The sequence below is a fragment of the Equus caballus genome, chromosome 2, assembly GCF_041296265.1.
Source record: "Equus caballus isolate H_3958 breed thoroughbred chromosome 2, TB-T2T, whole genome shotgun sequence".
Classification (NCBI taxonomy): domain Eukaryota; kingdom Metazoa; phylum Chordata; class Mammalia; order Perissodactyla; family Equidae; genus Equus; species Equus caballus.
Window position 1 is genome coordinate 17,632,658 of NC_091685.1, and position 16,475 is coordinate 17,649,132.

The 16,475-nt window shown below is 42.0% G+C and overlaps 1 protein-coding gene and 1 non-coding gene across 3 annotated transcripts; one reads left to right on the plus strand and one right to left on the minus strand.

The window, feature by feature from the left end:
- On the minus strand, positions 1-14,882 carry ZFP69 (ZFP69 zinc finger protein). Of its 2 annotated transcripts, none has more exon segments than NM_001309186.2 (6): positions 1-2,830; positions 6,097-6,192; positions 6,519-6,645; positions 11,362-11,447; positions 12,800-13,284; positions 14,434-14,581. In NM_001309186.2, coding segments are annotated over 5 exon segments (1,572 nt in total). In that variant the 5' UTR covers positions 12,927-13,284; positions 14,434-14,581; the 3' UTR covers positions 1-1,694.
- Positions 10,779-10,882, plus strand: LOC111772635 (U6 spliceosomal RNA). Its single transcript, XR_002806639.2, has one exon. It is a non-coding gene; the product is annotated as a U6 spliceosomal RNA (small nuclear RNA).
- Positions 14,883-16,475: the final 1,593 nt, after the last annotated feature.

Sequence of the window (16,475 nt, forward strand, 5' to 3'; positions counted from 1 at the left end):
TCTTAAGTGCCAGGCTTTGGTTTCTAACTGGAGTAGTGGTTGTGGGGTAGAGATGAGAGGAAACCATCAACATTCCACAGAATCACTAAAACTTTAATAAAACTTTACCAGAATGAAAAATGAAGATGTACAAAATCACTGTGGTCCTGACCTTGGTGCTCAGTTTTCACAACATAATAAACAATGTTAGCTAATTAATTAATGCTCTCATTCACTAACTAATGTTTATTAATTAGAAAGTCATGTCCTACCTCTTTTCCATCTCCCGCCATGTGTTAACTATAACTCACTAACATAATCATCCCGGAAAATGCTACATATGGTCAGTTGATCATCCACAATAGATCCTGCCATCTTAAGTACCATGACTTAACTGTCAGTTTTCCTCCATTCCAAACAAAAGGGTTGCAGCCAAGATTATATTTGCTAAGGCAGGTGGATCAGTCTCTTTAAGGGAACTCTCATTCTTCAGAGGGTTCCAGCCTCAGAAATCAGGGACTGGAACAGTTGGTGGAGAGATGTCTTCTCCTTTTCCAGCTGAGGCTTTGGTGGCTTGGCTGCTATTTGGTAAAATGCAGACCTCTCTTTGGTTTCAGAGACAGCAAGTCCTGCTCTTTTTGGGACACAGCTCAGCTGGTACTTCTAGACTATGTTATTAGGATAAAAAGCTGATACTTCTTTGACGGCTGATATGGCTGTTGGTCCAGGAGATGCTTCAGCACCAGATATGGCTCCTACAGTTCTGTATCTTGCTGAGGGAAAATAAATTGGTCCAACCTCTATGAAGGTCAATTTGGCAGTATCCATCATACATATGCACATACTCTCTAACACAGAAATTCCAGTTCTAGGAATTTACCCTGCATGTATGCCTACACGTGAGAAATGAAAATGTACAAGACTATTCACTGCAACATTATATAAACAAAAAGTTGAAAATCCAAAGTCCATCCACTGTGAACGGGCTAAATAAATTACATTCAAGTCATGGAATACTACGCAGCTATAAAAAACAATAAGTAGGCACTTTATCTACAGATGTGGAATGACCTCCATGATATATGGTTAAGTAATAAAAGTAATGTGCAGATGTGTTTGTATAGGAGGCTGCCATTTATGCTTAAAAAGAAAAACTGTATATTTGTATTGTCTTGGATTTAAATAGAAAAATCTCTGGAAGAGTACACCAAAAAATCAGTTATAAAAAATGGTTGCCTCTAGGGAGAAATTTGTGGTGAGCGAAGGAACAAGGAGGCTTTTCACTTATATAGCTGTCTGTGCCTTTTGAACTTTATACCATGTGAAAGTTTTCCCCATTAAAAAAAAAATAAAATTTTAATTAAAAAAATAGGGGTGGTGATATTTTAAACAGTAGTTCCCAAATGCTGGTCTGTAAATCAGTGAACGCCCAGGAAGAATAACTTATTAATCTACCATGAAATCAGAAAAATAATAATAATGTGTGAATTTTCCATATTGCTGAATTTAATTCGAAGGACCATCCTTTATTTGTAAGCACTTTGTATGGAGGTGTTAGTAGATAGCAGCTATCAACATACTGTTTGTTTACACGATAGGCAAAATGAAAAGTTGGCATCATAATAGTAATTCTGCAAATTTAGAGTCCTGAAATTTAAAAGTGTAGAATCATTGATTTAGACTTGACTTTTGTTTTTATGTTGAATAATCTGCTTTTACACACTATTTCGGAAGGCATTCCTCCTGTGTATTTCATGGTGTCGGGTAAGTGATGAGTTATAGCTGAAGGCTTTTCCACATTCATTACATTCATAAGGTTTTTCTCCTGTGTGATGTCTCTGATGTTTCTTGAAGGATGAATCATGCCTGTAGGCTTTCCCACAGCGGCTGCATTCATATGCCTTCACTCCTGTATGAACAGTTTTATGGTTGCTGAGGTGTATCCTCTGCCTAAAGGCTTTCCCACATTCCTTACATTTGTAGGGTCTCTCCCCGGTGTGGATTCTCTGGTGATGCGTTAGATACGCTCTATGACTAAAGGTTTTACAACATGCAGTGCATGCATAGGGCTTCTCCCCAGTATGAATTCTTATATGTTCACTAAGGTGTCTAACCTGTCGAAAGGTTTTCCCACATTCATGGCACGTAAAGGGTTTCTCTCCAGAATGAGTTCTCAAATGTTGGATCAAGCTAATGTTCTGGCTGAAAGCTTTCTGACATTTATCACATACATAGGGTTTCTCCCCAGTGTGAGTTCTGTGATGCTGATTGAGAGATGAGCGATGTCTGAAGGTTTTGCCACATTCTTCACATTCAAAGGGTTTCTCACCAGTATGGATTCTCTGGTGTGTCGTAAGGGATGCACTTTGACTAAAGGCCCTTCCACATTCCTTACATCTGAAAGGTTTCTCACCAGTATGAATTCTCATGTGTTCAGTGAGGTGAATGGGTTGTTTGAAGATTTTTTCACATATAGTACATTCATAAGTTTTTGTTCTTATGTAACTTGTTGGATGATTAATCATATCTAATTTGAATCTGTTCCTCTTTCTAAGTGTGTCACATTTACGGTGCCTCTGTTTTATGACAACATTTGAACTCACAACGTTTTCCCCAAATTTGTTAGTTTCTTGGCCTCTCTTCTTGTGGATTGAGATGGCTTGACTCACGTCTCTTCTATGAGTTTCCTGGTGCCTTTCTAACTCATCATCACATTTGGAGACTTTTCTCAATGTAGAATAAATGACATCATCCCTCATGAGCCTTTCCATCATAATGCCATGACATAACTCTTCCTGTAAAATGTCATTCTTTGCAGTTGATATATTGGTTTCTGGTTTACTCTTCAAGTCTGGAGGAAATGGAAAAAATGCAAATAACTCATATTCATTATGCTTTGAAAAATCAATTATTGTAGTGGGTGTGGAATAGAGATATAGATTCTAATACATATAAAGTACAGGAGATTTTTATTATATTTAAATATGGCTAGGCAACCCAGAGAGGTAGTGGGAAATTAAGAAACAGTGAACATGGTAAAAGTGTGATTTTATATGTAGAGAAAATGTGAGCATTTTAGTCCTGCTCTTTCTCATAATACTAAATAATGAAATTTCAGAGCTATGTCTTAATAATACATCTCTTTAATCGACAACTACTTTTGGAAAACAATTTCAGAAAGATAAAAAGATGTCCTTCTCCTCACTCCAGCAGTAGAAAGAGAGACACTAGTACAAAAAATAACGTTCAAAATAAGAACATTCACAAGAACGTTAAGCTGTCTTTCATTGAAACTTGTATTACTATTTACACATTGCTGTTTCCTATGGTCATTAATCTGTCCCTGGAAGTGTTATTTATGTAAAGGAGACCAAAAAAACCCAGACTGCTATGTTGCTACTGGTGCTATGTTCTATGAAAACATCCTTTAACCTTCAAAATTCTGACTGTTTTTCTCACTTGCTAATTTGTTGTACCCATCACTAGTATTTCAACTGACAGCTCCATATTCCTGAAAGGTATAACTTCTTTAGGAGTTTTTGGTCAACACAAAAGGATCATTAGCACTTCCAAATTCCAAATGAACAGAGGCAATAATAGAGTCTGTGTTCTCCTGGCCCCTCATTCTGGTCCTGAGTAGGGGAGGAGGGAGAGAAGACAGGGAAAGAGAGAGGAAGCATCAGTGTCCCCCTCCCCAGTTCAATATCCAAGCTGAATCAGGCCCAAGTTCGAGCAGAAGAGAAGATTTGACTTTGAACAAAGTTGGCAGTTTTTACTATTGCATTGAACTAAACATTTTACTAAAATCAGACTGTCTTATTATTTAAAAGGACTAGGCCATCTATGGGATCTCATCAAGATTTCATCCAGAGACAGGCAAAGAACATTCAGGGTAGCTTTTGTTATTACTTTCATTATTATAAGTTGAAGAAGAAAAAACCCAGGAGGAGAGACAAAAAAAATTACTGGAATTAATAACAGAGTGAAACAAGGTGGCTGGCTATAAGAGCATACACAAAATCAACTGTGTTATTACATACCAGCAACAAGCAGAAAATGTAATTTAAAAAAATACACCATCTACAATAGCAACAAACTATAAGGTCTGCAAGATCAATCTAGCAAAAAAGATGTAATATGTACAAGACCTTTATGGGGAAAATCCTAAAACTTTTTTGGAAAAAAAATTAGGAAATTATCAATAAATGGAGCAATATAACCTGTTCTGGGATAGAAGGACTCAATACCATAATAGTAATTCCCCCAAAAATTGATCTATAAATTTGATTCTATTCCAATCAAAATACCACCAGAGTACTTGTGTGTGTGTGTAATTTGATGCACTCATTACACAATTTGTATGGAAAAACAAGGGGCTAGGAACAGCCAGGACAATTCTGAAGAACAAGGTAGGAGAACCACCTCTACCAGATATTGAGTTCCACTATGAAATACAGTAATTAAGATAGCCCGGCATTAGAGTGGGGATAAAAAAATAGAAAAGTGGAACAGAATAGAGAGAGCCCAGAAACAGACCCAAGCATAGAAGGAAACTTGACAGGTGACAGTGGCATTAACTATTAAACAAAGGGTTCCTGGACTGACTATCCACATGGAAAAAGTTAAATTAGATCCTCAGCTCACACTACATACAAAATAAATTCCAGGTGAATCAAACCTAATTAAACATAAATATGAAAAGCAAAATTTTAAAAATACAGGATAATATATCATATATATATATATATTTCTATAAATCAATAAGAAGAAAAGATAAGCAATAATAGAACAACTGACAAAGGATATAAACAAGTAATTTACAGAAGAGGAATCCTAGATGGATGGTCAATAAACACGAAAAATATGCTCCCCCTCATTAGTATTCAGGAAAAGAAAAGAAACAAGATACGATATTCACCTCCTGCCTTTACAAAACTTTTAAAGTTTTGCAATGCCAAGTCTCAACAACGATGCTGAGTTCTGGAAACTCCTAAAACCTGCTGTTGGGAGTTCAAACTGGTGCAACTGCTTTGAAGAGAAATTTGGTAACAGCCAGCAAAACAAAGCTGCAGAGACTCCATGAGCCAACTATCTTGCTTCTACCAAATCTCTCCAGGAAACACTTACATAGGTACACAAGAAGATATATACATGAAGATTTACTGCAGCATCTCTGTAACCCCCAAATTTGGTAACAGTACCATTGTCTATCAACAGAAAAACGGAGAAATAAATTGTGGTTTATTAATTCAATGGAAATGAATGAACTAGAACAACACGGATAAACATCAACAGTGTTGAATGAGAAAAGCAAGTGGAAGAAGTGTATATACCAAGTTTTAAAGAATAAAAACATGTAAAACCATGCTATATATTGTTTAGGGATATACACATGTAATAAAAGTAGGAAGACACATGGAATGGTGATATTTCAAATCAGAAGAGTTGGTTATTTCAAAAGGTCGGGGCGGGGCGACAGCAGGGTGAACTCTGTTTTATTTCTTAATCCAGGTGGAAACTACATAGGAATTTGTTATAATGTTCTCTATGCCTTTATGAATGTCTAAAATATTTCATAATAAAAGCAAAGTGTAAGGAGATTGTTAAAGACCACTGATTTGGTGAGAAGGAATCCTGTAATTTCTCTTGCAGGAGTTTTCGTAAAGTAGTTGTTACAAAAAATTAACATGTGTGAGTTAAAATGAGTGAAAGAATTGAAAATGGGATTGTAAAATGAAATTGGTGAGAAGTGGAAATAGAATCCAAGAAAGAAAATTAAAGCTTTGTAGAATGCGAGGACAGTCCTGAAAAGAGATCTGTCTTCTGTGGGAAAAGACCATGGACATGTGACTGCTTAGAGAAAGGAGCTTCTGAGTGGCAGACTTTAGGACACTGAAGAAAGAGGGGAAATCAAGTTTAACCTTAAAAAGATAAGACTTCTCTTCCCTCCAACTCCAGAGAGACTTTTGCAAGGGTAAGTGAGGAAAGGGGTGACAGAGGGAGGGGTGAAATTGGGTTTAGGACATGCCCTGTCCAGTCTCAGCCTTCCCCACGGCCTAGGAAGGCTTGGAGCACTCAGGCCTATATATTAAAAGGTACCATTTCCCCTGGTCTCACCTGAACTGGGATCTCCTGAGCCTTCTTTCTCTGTTATCCATGGCTCTTCTCCTTTCTCCAACAGGGAAATCACACTAGGTTTGGAAAGTTGATATCCTGCTTATGGAGTTAAAAAAGAACATGAATCCTTATGTTTCAGTCTAAGAACCATCCCCAGAATTTAGTTCCAGTCCTCTGGTATTCAGGGTCTCTGAAATGGAAAGGGCAACACAGCATGTCTCTCTATTCTAGCTCTACAAAGTAAAACTGTTCCCCAAGGAAGGAGAATCAGCTATGCCCCGGCTTGATCGTCAATGGAATGAGACATCTCTAATATAGAACCCAAAGCCAAGCTCCAGGGAATCCACAACACTTAATGATGTAGAAATAATGACTCTTCTGTAATGGGCAGGTTTCTGGATGTATGTTTCACCCATCCTTACCCACTGAGACCAGATTCCCATAGTTCTCCAGCATCACCTCCCGGTACAGATTCCGGTGACCAGGGGCCAGCTGCCCCCACTCCTCTTGGGTGAAGTCCACAGATATGTCCTTGAAGGTCAACAATTCCTAGAACATCAAATATGATCCTTTTCAGCTGGAGACCACCTCCATCAAGGTCCAAGGAGTTCTGACGGTATTCTAAGTTCTGGGAGATGCTAAACCAGTTTTACTGGGAGCCTCCTCTGGATCTGTTTGGAGATTACTATCAATAATTAAATAAGTAGAAGGACAGATGGTCATAAGCGCCTTAGAAAAAAATTAAGCAGGATAAGGGGAAGGGAGAGTCATAGTGAGGGGAAGGATGATCTTTTATGTAGGGTAGCTGGGAAGACCTCTCTAAAAGGGGTCCAGAGATATGAATTCAGTGAGGGAGAGTCATATGGAAATGTGAGGGGAGAGTGTTCCAGGCAGGTACAAAGGACCTAAGGTGAGAGCATCCTTGGCTTGTCTGGGGAACAGGAAGGCCTGAGGCAGGTTAATGAAGCGGAGAGTGGAAGAAAATGAGATCAGAGAGGTTGGGGCAGGAGAGAGAGAGAGATTTTTAACATTTATTGTATGTATTATAGAATTACAAGACCATTGCATCCTTGCTGAGCTTAAATTCTGGGGCCCTGCTGGAGTTTAATGCAAAGATGAACAAAACTGCCTGGAACTAACCCCTTCCTGGCTCAGATACTGAAAAGATAAAAAAGGTCAGCTCCTCGGCAGTGGTGGCATGGGGCACTGTTACCTGGGTTAATCCCAGAAGTAAAGGGAATCATATTAAAGCTGTATTTTACCCAGAGCTCAGCCCCAGCTCTAGGAAGAATACGAGTAATCAGACTTTCACCTGAACCACCAAACAGAGGAAAGGGCTTAGAGTGTCTAGGAAATAAACAGAACAAAACAATGTATATATATATCTATATATATATACACACTTCATCCTCCACTGTTCTTTTATACACAATATTGGAACTATGCTAAAAAAATATTACACATGTGAAGAAGGAAGAAAATCTGACCTGTAATCAAGAAAATAAAAATCCACAGAAGCCGATCTACAGGTGACCAAATCTTTGGAATTAGCAGACAAGAAATTTAAAGTAACTATTAAAATAGGTTAAATAATTTACAATGAAATATGGAGAGAATAGGTGAAGACATGGGGAATTGAGGAGAGAAAGAACTAAATAAAAATTCTACAATTGAAAAACACAATATCTGAAAGATCCATTGGATGGGCTTCACGGTAGATTGGACTCCGATGAAGACAAAATCAGTGGAACTTGAGGCCAGTCCATAGATATTATTCAAACTGAAGCAGAAAGAGAAAAAAAACCTGAGATAATATCAAATAGTCTAATATACATGTAATTAGAATCTTAGAAGGAGATGAGAGAATGGCCAGAAAAAATTTTCGAAGAAATAAAGGCTGAAAAACTTCCAAATTTGATGGAAAAAAACTCAACCCACAGATCCAAGAAGCTCAGAAAACCCCAAAAAGAATAAATTCAAAGAAAACCACACAACGCACATCATAGTAAAAATGCTGAAGAGCAAAGATAAAAGGGAAGATCGTAAAAGTAGTCAAAAGAAGATAGGAAAGGACAAACAAAAAAACCAAGAAAGAATAGTTGGTAGTAAAAAAAAAAAAACCAAGCAGACACATCACACGTAAGGAAAGAGTAAGAACAGCAGCTGACTTATCCAAAATAACATGAGTTAAAAGATAATGGACCATCTTTAAAGTGCTTAAAAGAACAAGTGGGGTCAACCTAGAATTCCATATGCGGTAAAAGATTCTCCGTTAGGAATAGAATCTAGAGACATCTGTAGATCCACAAAAGCTGTGAGAATCTAACATCAGAACACTGACACTACAAGAAATGCTAAACGACCTTGTTAAGCTGAAGGGAAATGATACCAGATAGAACGTGGAACTAAAGGAAAAGTGCCTGAATTGGCAAATAGTTGGGCAAATATGAAACACTCATTTTTTTCCTTCTCTTAATTTTTTTTTTTTGAGGAAGATTAGCCCTGAGCTAACATCTGCTGCCAATCCTCCTCTTTTTGCTGAGGAAGACTGGCCCTGAGCTAACATCCGTGCCCATTTTCCTCTGCTTTATATGTGGGACGCCTACCACAGTGTGGCTTTTGCCAAGGGCACCATGTCCACACCCGGGATCCGAACCGGCGAACCCCAGGCCACCGAAGCGGAACGTGTGCACTTAACCACTGCACCACCGGGCCAGCCCCTCCTTCTCTTAATTTTTTTATGAAACAATTTACTGTTAAAAGCAAAAATAAAAACAATGTATTGTGGGGTTTATAACATGCAAAGTGAAATGTATGATCGCAATACACAAGGACAGGAAAGAGTGAATGGAAATATAAGGAATTCATATATATGTGAAACAGTATGATAATTCAACTGTGATATGTCAAAAATGCCTATGTTAATGGCTAGGGAAACCACTAAAAACAAATCAAGGAAGTATAGCTAAAAAGTCCTTAGAGGACATAAAACGGAATACTAAAAAACTACGCAATCCAAAAGAAGGCAGAGGAGGAGGAATGAAGAATAGATGGGACAAACAGCAAACGAGAACAAGAATATACGCTTAAATCCCACCCTATCAACGATCATGTTAACTGTTACTGTTTGTTGTATCCCCTTACACGGACAAAACATGTTAGGACTAAACATGTTTGTTTAGTCCATTTACCTGGGCTAAACAAGCAAGACCCAGCTATGTTTAAGAAGGTCACACTTTAAATCTAAAGATGCAGATAGGTAAAAGCAAAAGAATGAAAAAGGCTATATCATACAAGCAATAACGAAGAGAACACTGGAGGAGCAATATTAAATCAGACAAAGAAGACTTAGGAAAAGCAGCATTACTAGGCATAAAGAGAGACATTTCATTACGATAAAGGTCAGTTCATCAAGAAGACAACAACCCTATGCATTTATGCATCTGATAACAGAGCTTTACAACAAATAAAACAGAACTGACAGAACTACCGAGAGATACAGACAAAACCACAATGATTTAGACATTTTAACATTCCTCTCTCAGTAACTGATACAACATGTAGACAAAAACTCATCAAGGATATAGATCTGAACAACCTATCGACCAACCTGACCTAATTGACATTTAAAGAACAATATACCTTACAACTGCAGAATATACATTTTTTTAACTAAACATTTTATTTTGCGATAATTGTAGATTTACATGAAGTTGTAAGAAATAACAGAGCTCCTAGGTACTCTCTACTGGGGGTGAAGCAGAGTTTTAATTGGAAAGGGGCCTGAGGGAACTTTCCGAGATGGTGGAAATATTCCATGACTTGATTTGGGTACCTGGGGTAAACAGATGTCAAAATAGAACTGCATACATTCTTAAGTGTATTTTCCTATATGCAAATTATACCTTAATTTAAAAAAATTTAATCTTTTCCCAGTGCTAAGAATCCCATTAGTTTTTGATAAATGCCAGGAAAGTGAGAAATTCCAGGTAAGTGGAATGCAGAAACAAGGTAACTCTTTAAATAATGAGACCATTATTATTTCTTCCATATTACTATAAATAACTCTGGAATGCATTTCAATCCTAGAAGGCATTAGCATCTGAATTAGCTGAGGAAACCAAGATTGTAAATGGCTAAAAAAATTGCCCCAGATCACCAAGCAAGTAAACAAAAGAGAGAATTGAAATCGTGTACTGTCTAATTTCAGAACCCAAGTTCTTTTGATTTAAAACTCTTCTGTCCTCGAATAACGTCTCCTCTTTAATAAGAGTCTTTCTTTCTCATTTACTCTACAATTTTCCTTCTATTTCACTTCTGCTTCCACCAGGCAGTGAGGACACCATTTTCAAAAGTGTGTTGTACCCGCCTCGCCTGTCTAACGCGTGCGCCATGTGGCCTGCCCAATTCTTCTCCACTCACTTCTCTGTTGGTTGCAGTATGACTTCTGCTCCCAATACCACACTAAGGGGCACCTCAAGAAGTTCACCAGTGATCTGTGTACATCACTAAGAATGTCAGAACTTCCTTCTCATTTACAAAGTTTGCTTTTGAGTAAAAAATACTCCCCCAAATTGAAGTTTATCTTTGATCCCCAATGTATCTGTTGGTTTTGAGGGGTTAGAATTCTATCACTCAGTTTATTTTCTCTACAGAAATTGGCACAATGTTAGATGCAGATGTTGGTCAGAAACAAGAGTTACAACAACTGGAATGATACAGAGAAGGTTAGCACGGCACCTGGCCTAAGGATGACATGCAAATCTGTGAAGCATTCCATATTTTTGATAATGTTATATGTCACTTTTATCTCAATTAAAAAAAAAGAAAGAAACAAGAGTTACACAGAGGGAGGCCACGTGAGTAGGGAAATTGCCACCACTGTGGCTCGCTTTTCTGTATGAGAACATCTTGCACTGAGCTCCCTAGGTTGAATTTGTTAGGCTCAACACCCTCTTCTTCTTCAAAAAAGGCAAGTTATAGCCTTAAAAACCAAGAAGCGGGGCCTGGCCCCGTGGCCAAGTGGTTAGGTTTGTGCACTCTGCTTCAGTGGTCCAGGGTTTCACTGGTTCGGATCCTGGTCACAGACCTAGCACCACTCGTCAAGCCATGGCGTCCCACATGCCACAACTACAAGGACCCACAACTAAAAGAATCACACAACTATGTACCAGGGGCCTTTGGGGAGAAGAAGGAAAAATAAAAATCTTTTAAAAAACAAAACCAAGAAGCATGTCAAGAAAATGAGAGGGAACTCCAACCCACCTGGGATTTTGCTGTCAGGGGCCCAGAGGTCACTTCATCCTTTAAACTTTCTCCCTGGGTCTCATCAGCATCTGGAGACAGCAGAGCTGGGGAAGGAGAAGAGCCATGAGGTTTGCATCTCGCCAAAACCCCCAAACAGAAAAAGTGTCCTGCTTTTCTATTTCTATGCAGGTCTGTTCAAGAGACTTGCTGAACGTGGCTCCTCTCTCAACACATTCACAAAGAGGGACATTTGGAGCAACACAAGATCAGCCCAAAGCCTCCTTAATGAGCACCTGCCGTGCACTGCTTCAGGCATCAACGTCTCCCAGCGGTCAGTGCTGGTCCAAAAGCACACATCTACCAGGCCTCTCCTTTGACTAAAGGTTTGAGACAAGAAGGAGAAATCCAAACACTCTCCTGTGGACTAAAAGACATTGGTTTCCTCTAACCACTGTCCCCTTCATATGTGGGACACATACACCCATCACATTCTTAACTCTGTTAGACTAGTGTGCTGTGAACGACTCTTCAAGGTACCCACTTTTGTATCCATTCCCCAAATCTTCTATAAAAAACTTAGCCATCCTTCAAGGCCCAATTCAGTGCCATCTGCTTTGTGACAATTTCTCAGATAAGTACAGTCAGAAGAACGTTTCTTGTCTCGTGTATTCCCAAAGAACGTCACCATAGCGTTGTCTTAGGCTACCTTCCATTATTGTGATCTGGGTACATGCCTATCTCCATCAATTAGGAATTAGCATTAGAGATCATCATCCATTTTTCCAGCTCTCAAGATGCTTAGCAAAGTCCCTGCCTGACACAGCTAGAACACAATAAATGTGGCTGAATTTGAAGTGTTAAAGGTATTTACCAAGAGACCACACGAGACACATGAATTCCTGTCCATCCATCCTCACCAGACCACTAAATAACATGTAATCTTCAACATGTTTCCCCAGTGAACCCATATATTTCAAGGTAAAATGAGAGTAATCAAGTGTCATTTCTTCCTCTCAGCAAAAGATGAAAAGAAAGAACTGATACTTGTGAAAAAGACTGGTTTAGGGCTAAAATGACTGCAACTTGTGAAGAAAAACCACTGGAGGGCGTAAGAGGGAAGAAACCTTTGACCCCACTGTTGGTGAATCCCATTCACACACCAGGAGCCGCTGGTGGGGAACACACCAGCATGCTGTCTTCCTGCTGTGTGTTGTAATTGAGGACAGGAGATGGGAACAGCACGGTACACATGTCGCAAGGAGCTTGTGCTGAGAGCCCAACAACATTTCCCTCACAGCTATCCTCTTCCCAAAAGCCACAAGCATGCACCCCAAAGACCCGCTTTCCCCCAATTTTCTCCCCAAGAGACCACCTCAAGGAAGTGTGTACTGACCTTTTCACACACAAATGAGACCTCCCTCCACCCTCTCCGTTCCCTCCATCAGTCTATTCTCACCTTCTCCTTCAAACATCTTAGTCACGTCCTCCCACAGGGGCGCCCCCTCCTTGGCCATCTTTGGATGGTGCAACTTCACCCAGGTGCTGGCCTCGGCGGGCAGGGTGATCAGGAGCCGCTGCAGCATGATGACACCCAAGCGATTGGGCTGGTCCACTTCCGGTGAGGAAACTGCTAGAACCTCTCCTGAGAGGCTTCACAGCTGTGTGGTCCTCCTCTGATCACAATCCCCTGCCCTCAGGACTTTGGTGTGTCCCTGTAGCACCAGAACCCGGGGGCTCCTACAGGCTGATGTGACTTCAACAACTCTGAAAAACTGACTCCCCTCTTAAACTAAGTACCGCCTCCGTGGGAGGCAGCCAGCCAAGCAGGTTTGAGGGCATGCCTCTATATTCTTCTGGAGGAGCAAAAGGCAGGAGAGGAGGGATCCAGAAGGGTCGGTCAGACAGCGGGAACTCCAGAACTTGCAGAGATAATATTTAAAACTGCAAAAGATCCAAAAACAAAGATTTGGCATCAATGTGGGAATAAACATAATCAATGCTCTTGGATGTGGCTCATTCTCCCAGTCCCACACATCCATACACAAATAGCCAAAGATACACAAACATGCACAGACCGTGCCTTGACTCCCCTCTTTGTATGCTGCAGGCAACTTCTGCCTAGATACAGACTTGGGATTTAAGAGCGCAGGCTTTGAAATCAGACAGCCTGGGTTAGAATCCTGACCCTTGCACTTAAAAGCTCTAAGCCATTTCATCTTTCTGAGCTTCAGTTTCTTCATCTATAAAATGGGGATAATAATTGCACTTCATGGGGTTGCAACGTTGACTAATTGAGACAATGTCGAGCATACAGTAAACCCCTAATAGACATTATAAACTTTTTGCTTTAACACTGTATCATAGTGCTATCTTTTTAAGTTATTTTTAAAAGCAATTAGAGATCTAAATTTAAAGTTCATTTCAAGTATCTCAACTGACAGAATAATCACACAGCTGCATTTTCACATGGGCGAGCGGTGACAGACACGTCACCAGCCACGCAGATGCCCAGCAGCTGGTGAGTCCTTCTGACCCCTCTGTTAAGATGCATCCTGGTTTCAGAAATGTTAAAATAGGGGGAGAGAGGTATGTCTTCAAATGGAGGAAACATAGGACTTCCAATCCAACGAGGACTACACAGAACGGTTTGAACAGGCAAATCTGGAAACAGCCCAAATCCATCCTCTCGTCCAAGCCTCCGGCATCTGAGCAGCTGCCTCCCAGTGACCAGGTCCAGTGTAGGCGGGGCCCGAAGCACAGTCCTAGCTCCGTGGAAAGGGAGCCGGCCCAACTTTTTTAAGTTTGTGAGGAAAGGCTTATGGGCTCCTTTTTTTTTTTTTTCTTCCCAGCTGTGACTGATCCAGAGAAAGGAGCTGCATCCTACACTGGATTGGAGCAGTGGAAAATACCCTGCCCCTGAATATATAAAAAGTCAATGTCCTGTTACAAAGTGAAGAAACTTTCGCATCTTGCTTATGGAACGGCTAATGCCCCAGAAGCTTCCTTTCGCAGATGCCCCTTCTCACTGCTCCCAGCCGCGCCTCCCTCGGACATGGAGACTGCAGACACACAGCGTGGCCTCCTACTCACCGGATCGGCCTCGAACGCTGCTAGGACCAGAGATGGGGGCGTGAGAGCGCCCTTTCTTGAAGCTTTCAGCTCCAGACGGTGTCTCTTTAGAGAAGAACTGGGTGGTAACTGATTTTGCTCTCTCCCAGCCTTTCAGAGACAGACCACATCCCCGACTCAACACAATGATGCTTCAAAAAACGCCCACCGTTCACGTAGGCTTGCTTCGGGAGCCCAGAGGACCCTCAGCCTGAGAAGTGGACGTGGGTGTTTTCCAAATTCCCAACGAGAGGCGGCCTCGGGCGGGGGCTGCGGCACCAGATCCACGCACCCCCCCCCCAGGTGGCCTTTCCCAGCAGCACCCCCGGGAGTGGAGCTCGGGGGGCCGCCCCGGGAGGGATGCCCTGACCCCGCTCCCCGCAGACCCAGGCGAGGATGCAGCCGGCCGGCGGCGGCCAGGCCCCCCGGGCGCCCCGCCTCCTGGGCCGCAGCCCGGCGTCTCCGGGCGCCTCAGTCCTCCCGACGCGCGTGGCCGCTGCCGCGCTGCCGGTCGTCCTCGCGCCGGCCCCCGTGGGCCTCGGGGTGCGGCCCACCCCCGCGGCCCCGCGGCTCCCGGCCCAGCGGCCGCGCGTCTTCCGGCGGGCTCGGCGCCCCGCGGCCCGCTCCGCCCCCGGCGGCCGCCCCAGCCCGCCCTCGCCGGGATGCAGGGCGCTGCCGAAAACCCGGCACCGGACGCGGCGGAACGCGCCCCTGGGCACGCGCACCCCCGGGGCTGCCCAGACCCAGGGGCCGCGGCCACCGGGGCGGACCGCCCTGTTTGCTGACTGGGGTCCCGGGGGACCACGTGGCCGGCCAGCGCTTCCGGTGGGGAAGCCCTTTCTCTGTCATTCATTCATTCATTCATTCACTGACAACTATCTTCCCAGTGCCTACCTCTGCACTCATTGTTACAGGCTCTGAGGATACAGCAGTGTTCAAAACGCAGGCCCGGCTTTCTGGGATCGTAATTCTGGCAAAATTAAATACTCGATAATTATAAACAGAAAATTAGATAGGTGATACCCCAGGTGACGGTAAGAGCTATGAGGAAAAAGGAAGCAGCCTGTGGAGATGGGGATAGAGGATGACTGGAGTTCCTCTTTCTGATCATAGTAGGCTGGGATATTTATATGAACCCATTTCAAAAAACAACAATAAAATTTAAAAATAAAAGTCTGGAATATCTATTTTTAATGTTCTCAAAGGAGTGTATTAGTTTGCTAGGGCTGCCATAACAAAACACCACCGACTCGGGGACTTAAACAAGAGAAATTTATTTTCTCACAGTTCTGGAGGCTAGAAGGCCAGGATCCGGGTCTCAGCAGGGTTAGTTTCTCCTGAGGCCTCTCTCCTTGCCTTGCAAATGACTACCTTTTCCTTGTGTCCTCACGTGGTTTTTCCCCTGTGTATTTGCATGACCCTGGTGTCTCTGTGTCCAAACTTCCTCTTCTTGGAAGGTCAGATTGGATTAGAGCATACCCTAATGCCTCGTTCTAACTTAATCAGCTCTTCAAAGTGATTTAAGTTTGTGAAAATTAATAAACAGAAACCTCATTTAAAATGGAGTCCGGAGGCCAGAAGAGGGAGCTTTCATGCCCTACGACAGGGCAGAGCTCAAGAGAAAGAAGAAAGACTTCGTTTTCTTGCCTGGCGAGAGCTTAGCCAATGAGACAGTCACACTCGGCCAGTGAAAGCTACTACACTTCAAACTTCCAGTCTCCTCCAATGGACTCTTCCTTTACTGTAGCCCTCCTGACTTCCTCTTCCCCTTAATAGAAGTTTCCCCTCCCCTCGTGTCTCAGAACTTGAGGTGGCTGGTCAAGTTGCAGATCTTGAGTTGCAATTCTTTATTGATCCCAAACAAACCCATTTTTGCTGGGGAAATAACTGGCTGCATATTTGTTTAAGGTCAACAAGTTTAATCACTTAAATACAGTCACATTCTGAGATACTAGGGGTTAGGGTTTTGACATATGAATTTGGGGGTAAGGGGACTGGACACAATTCAGCCATAACAATCGAGA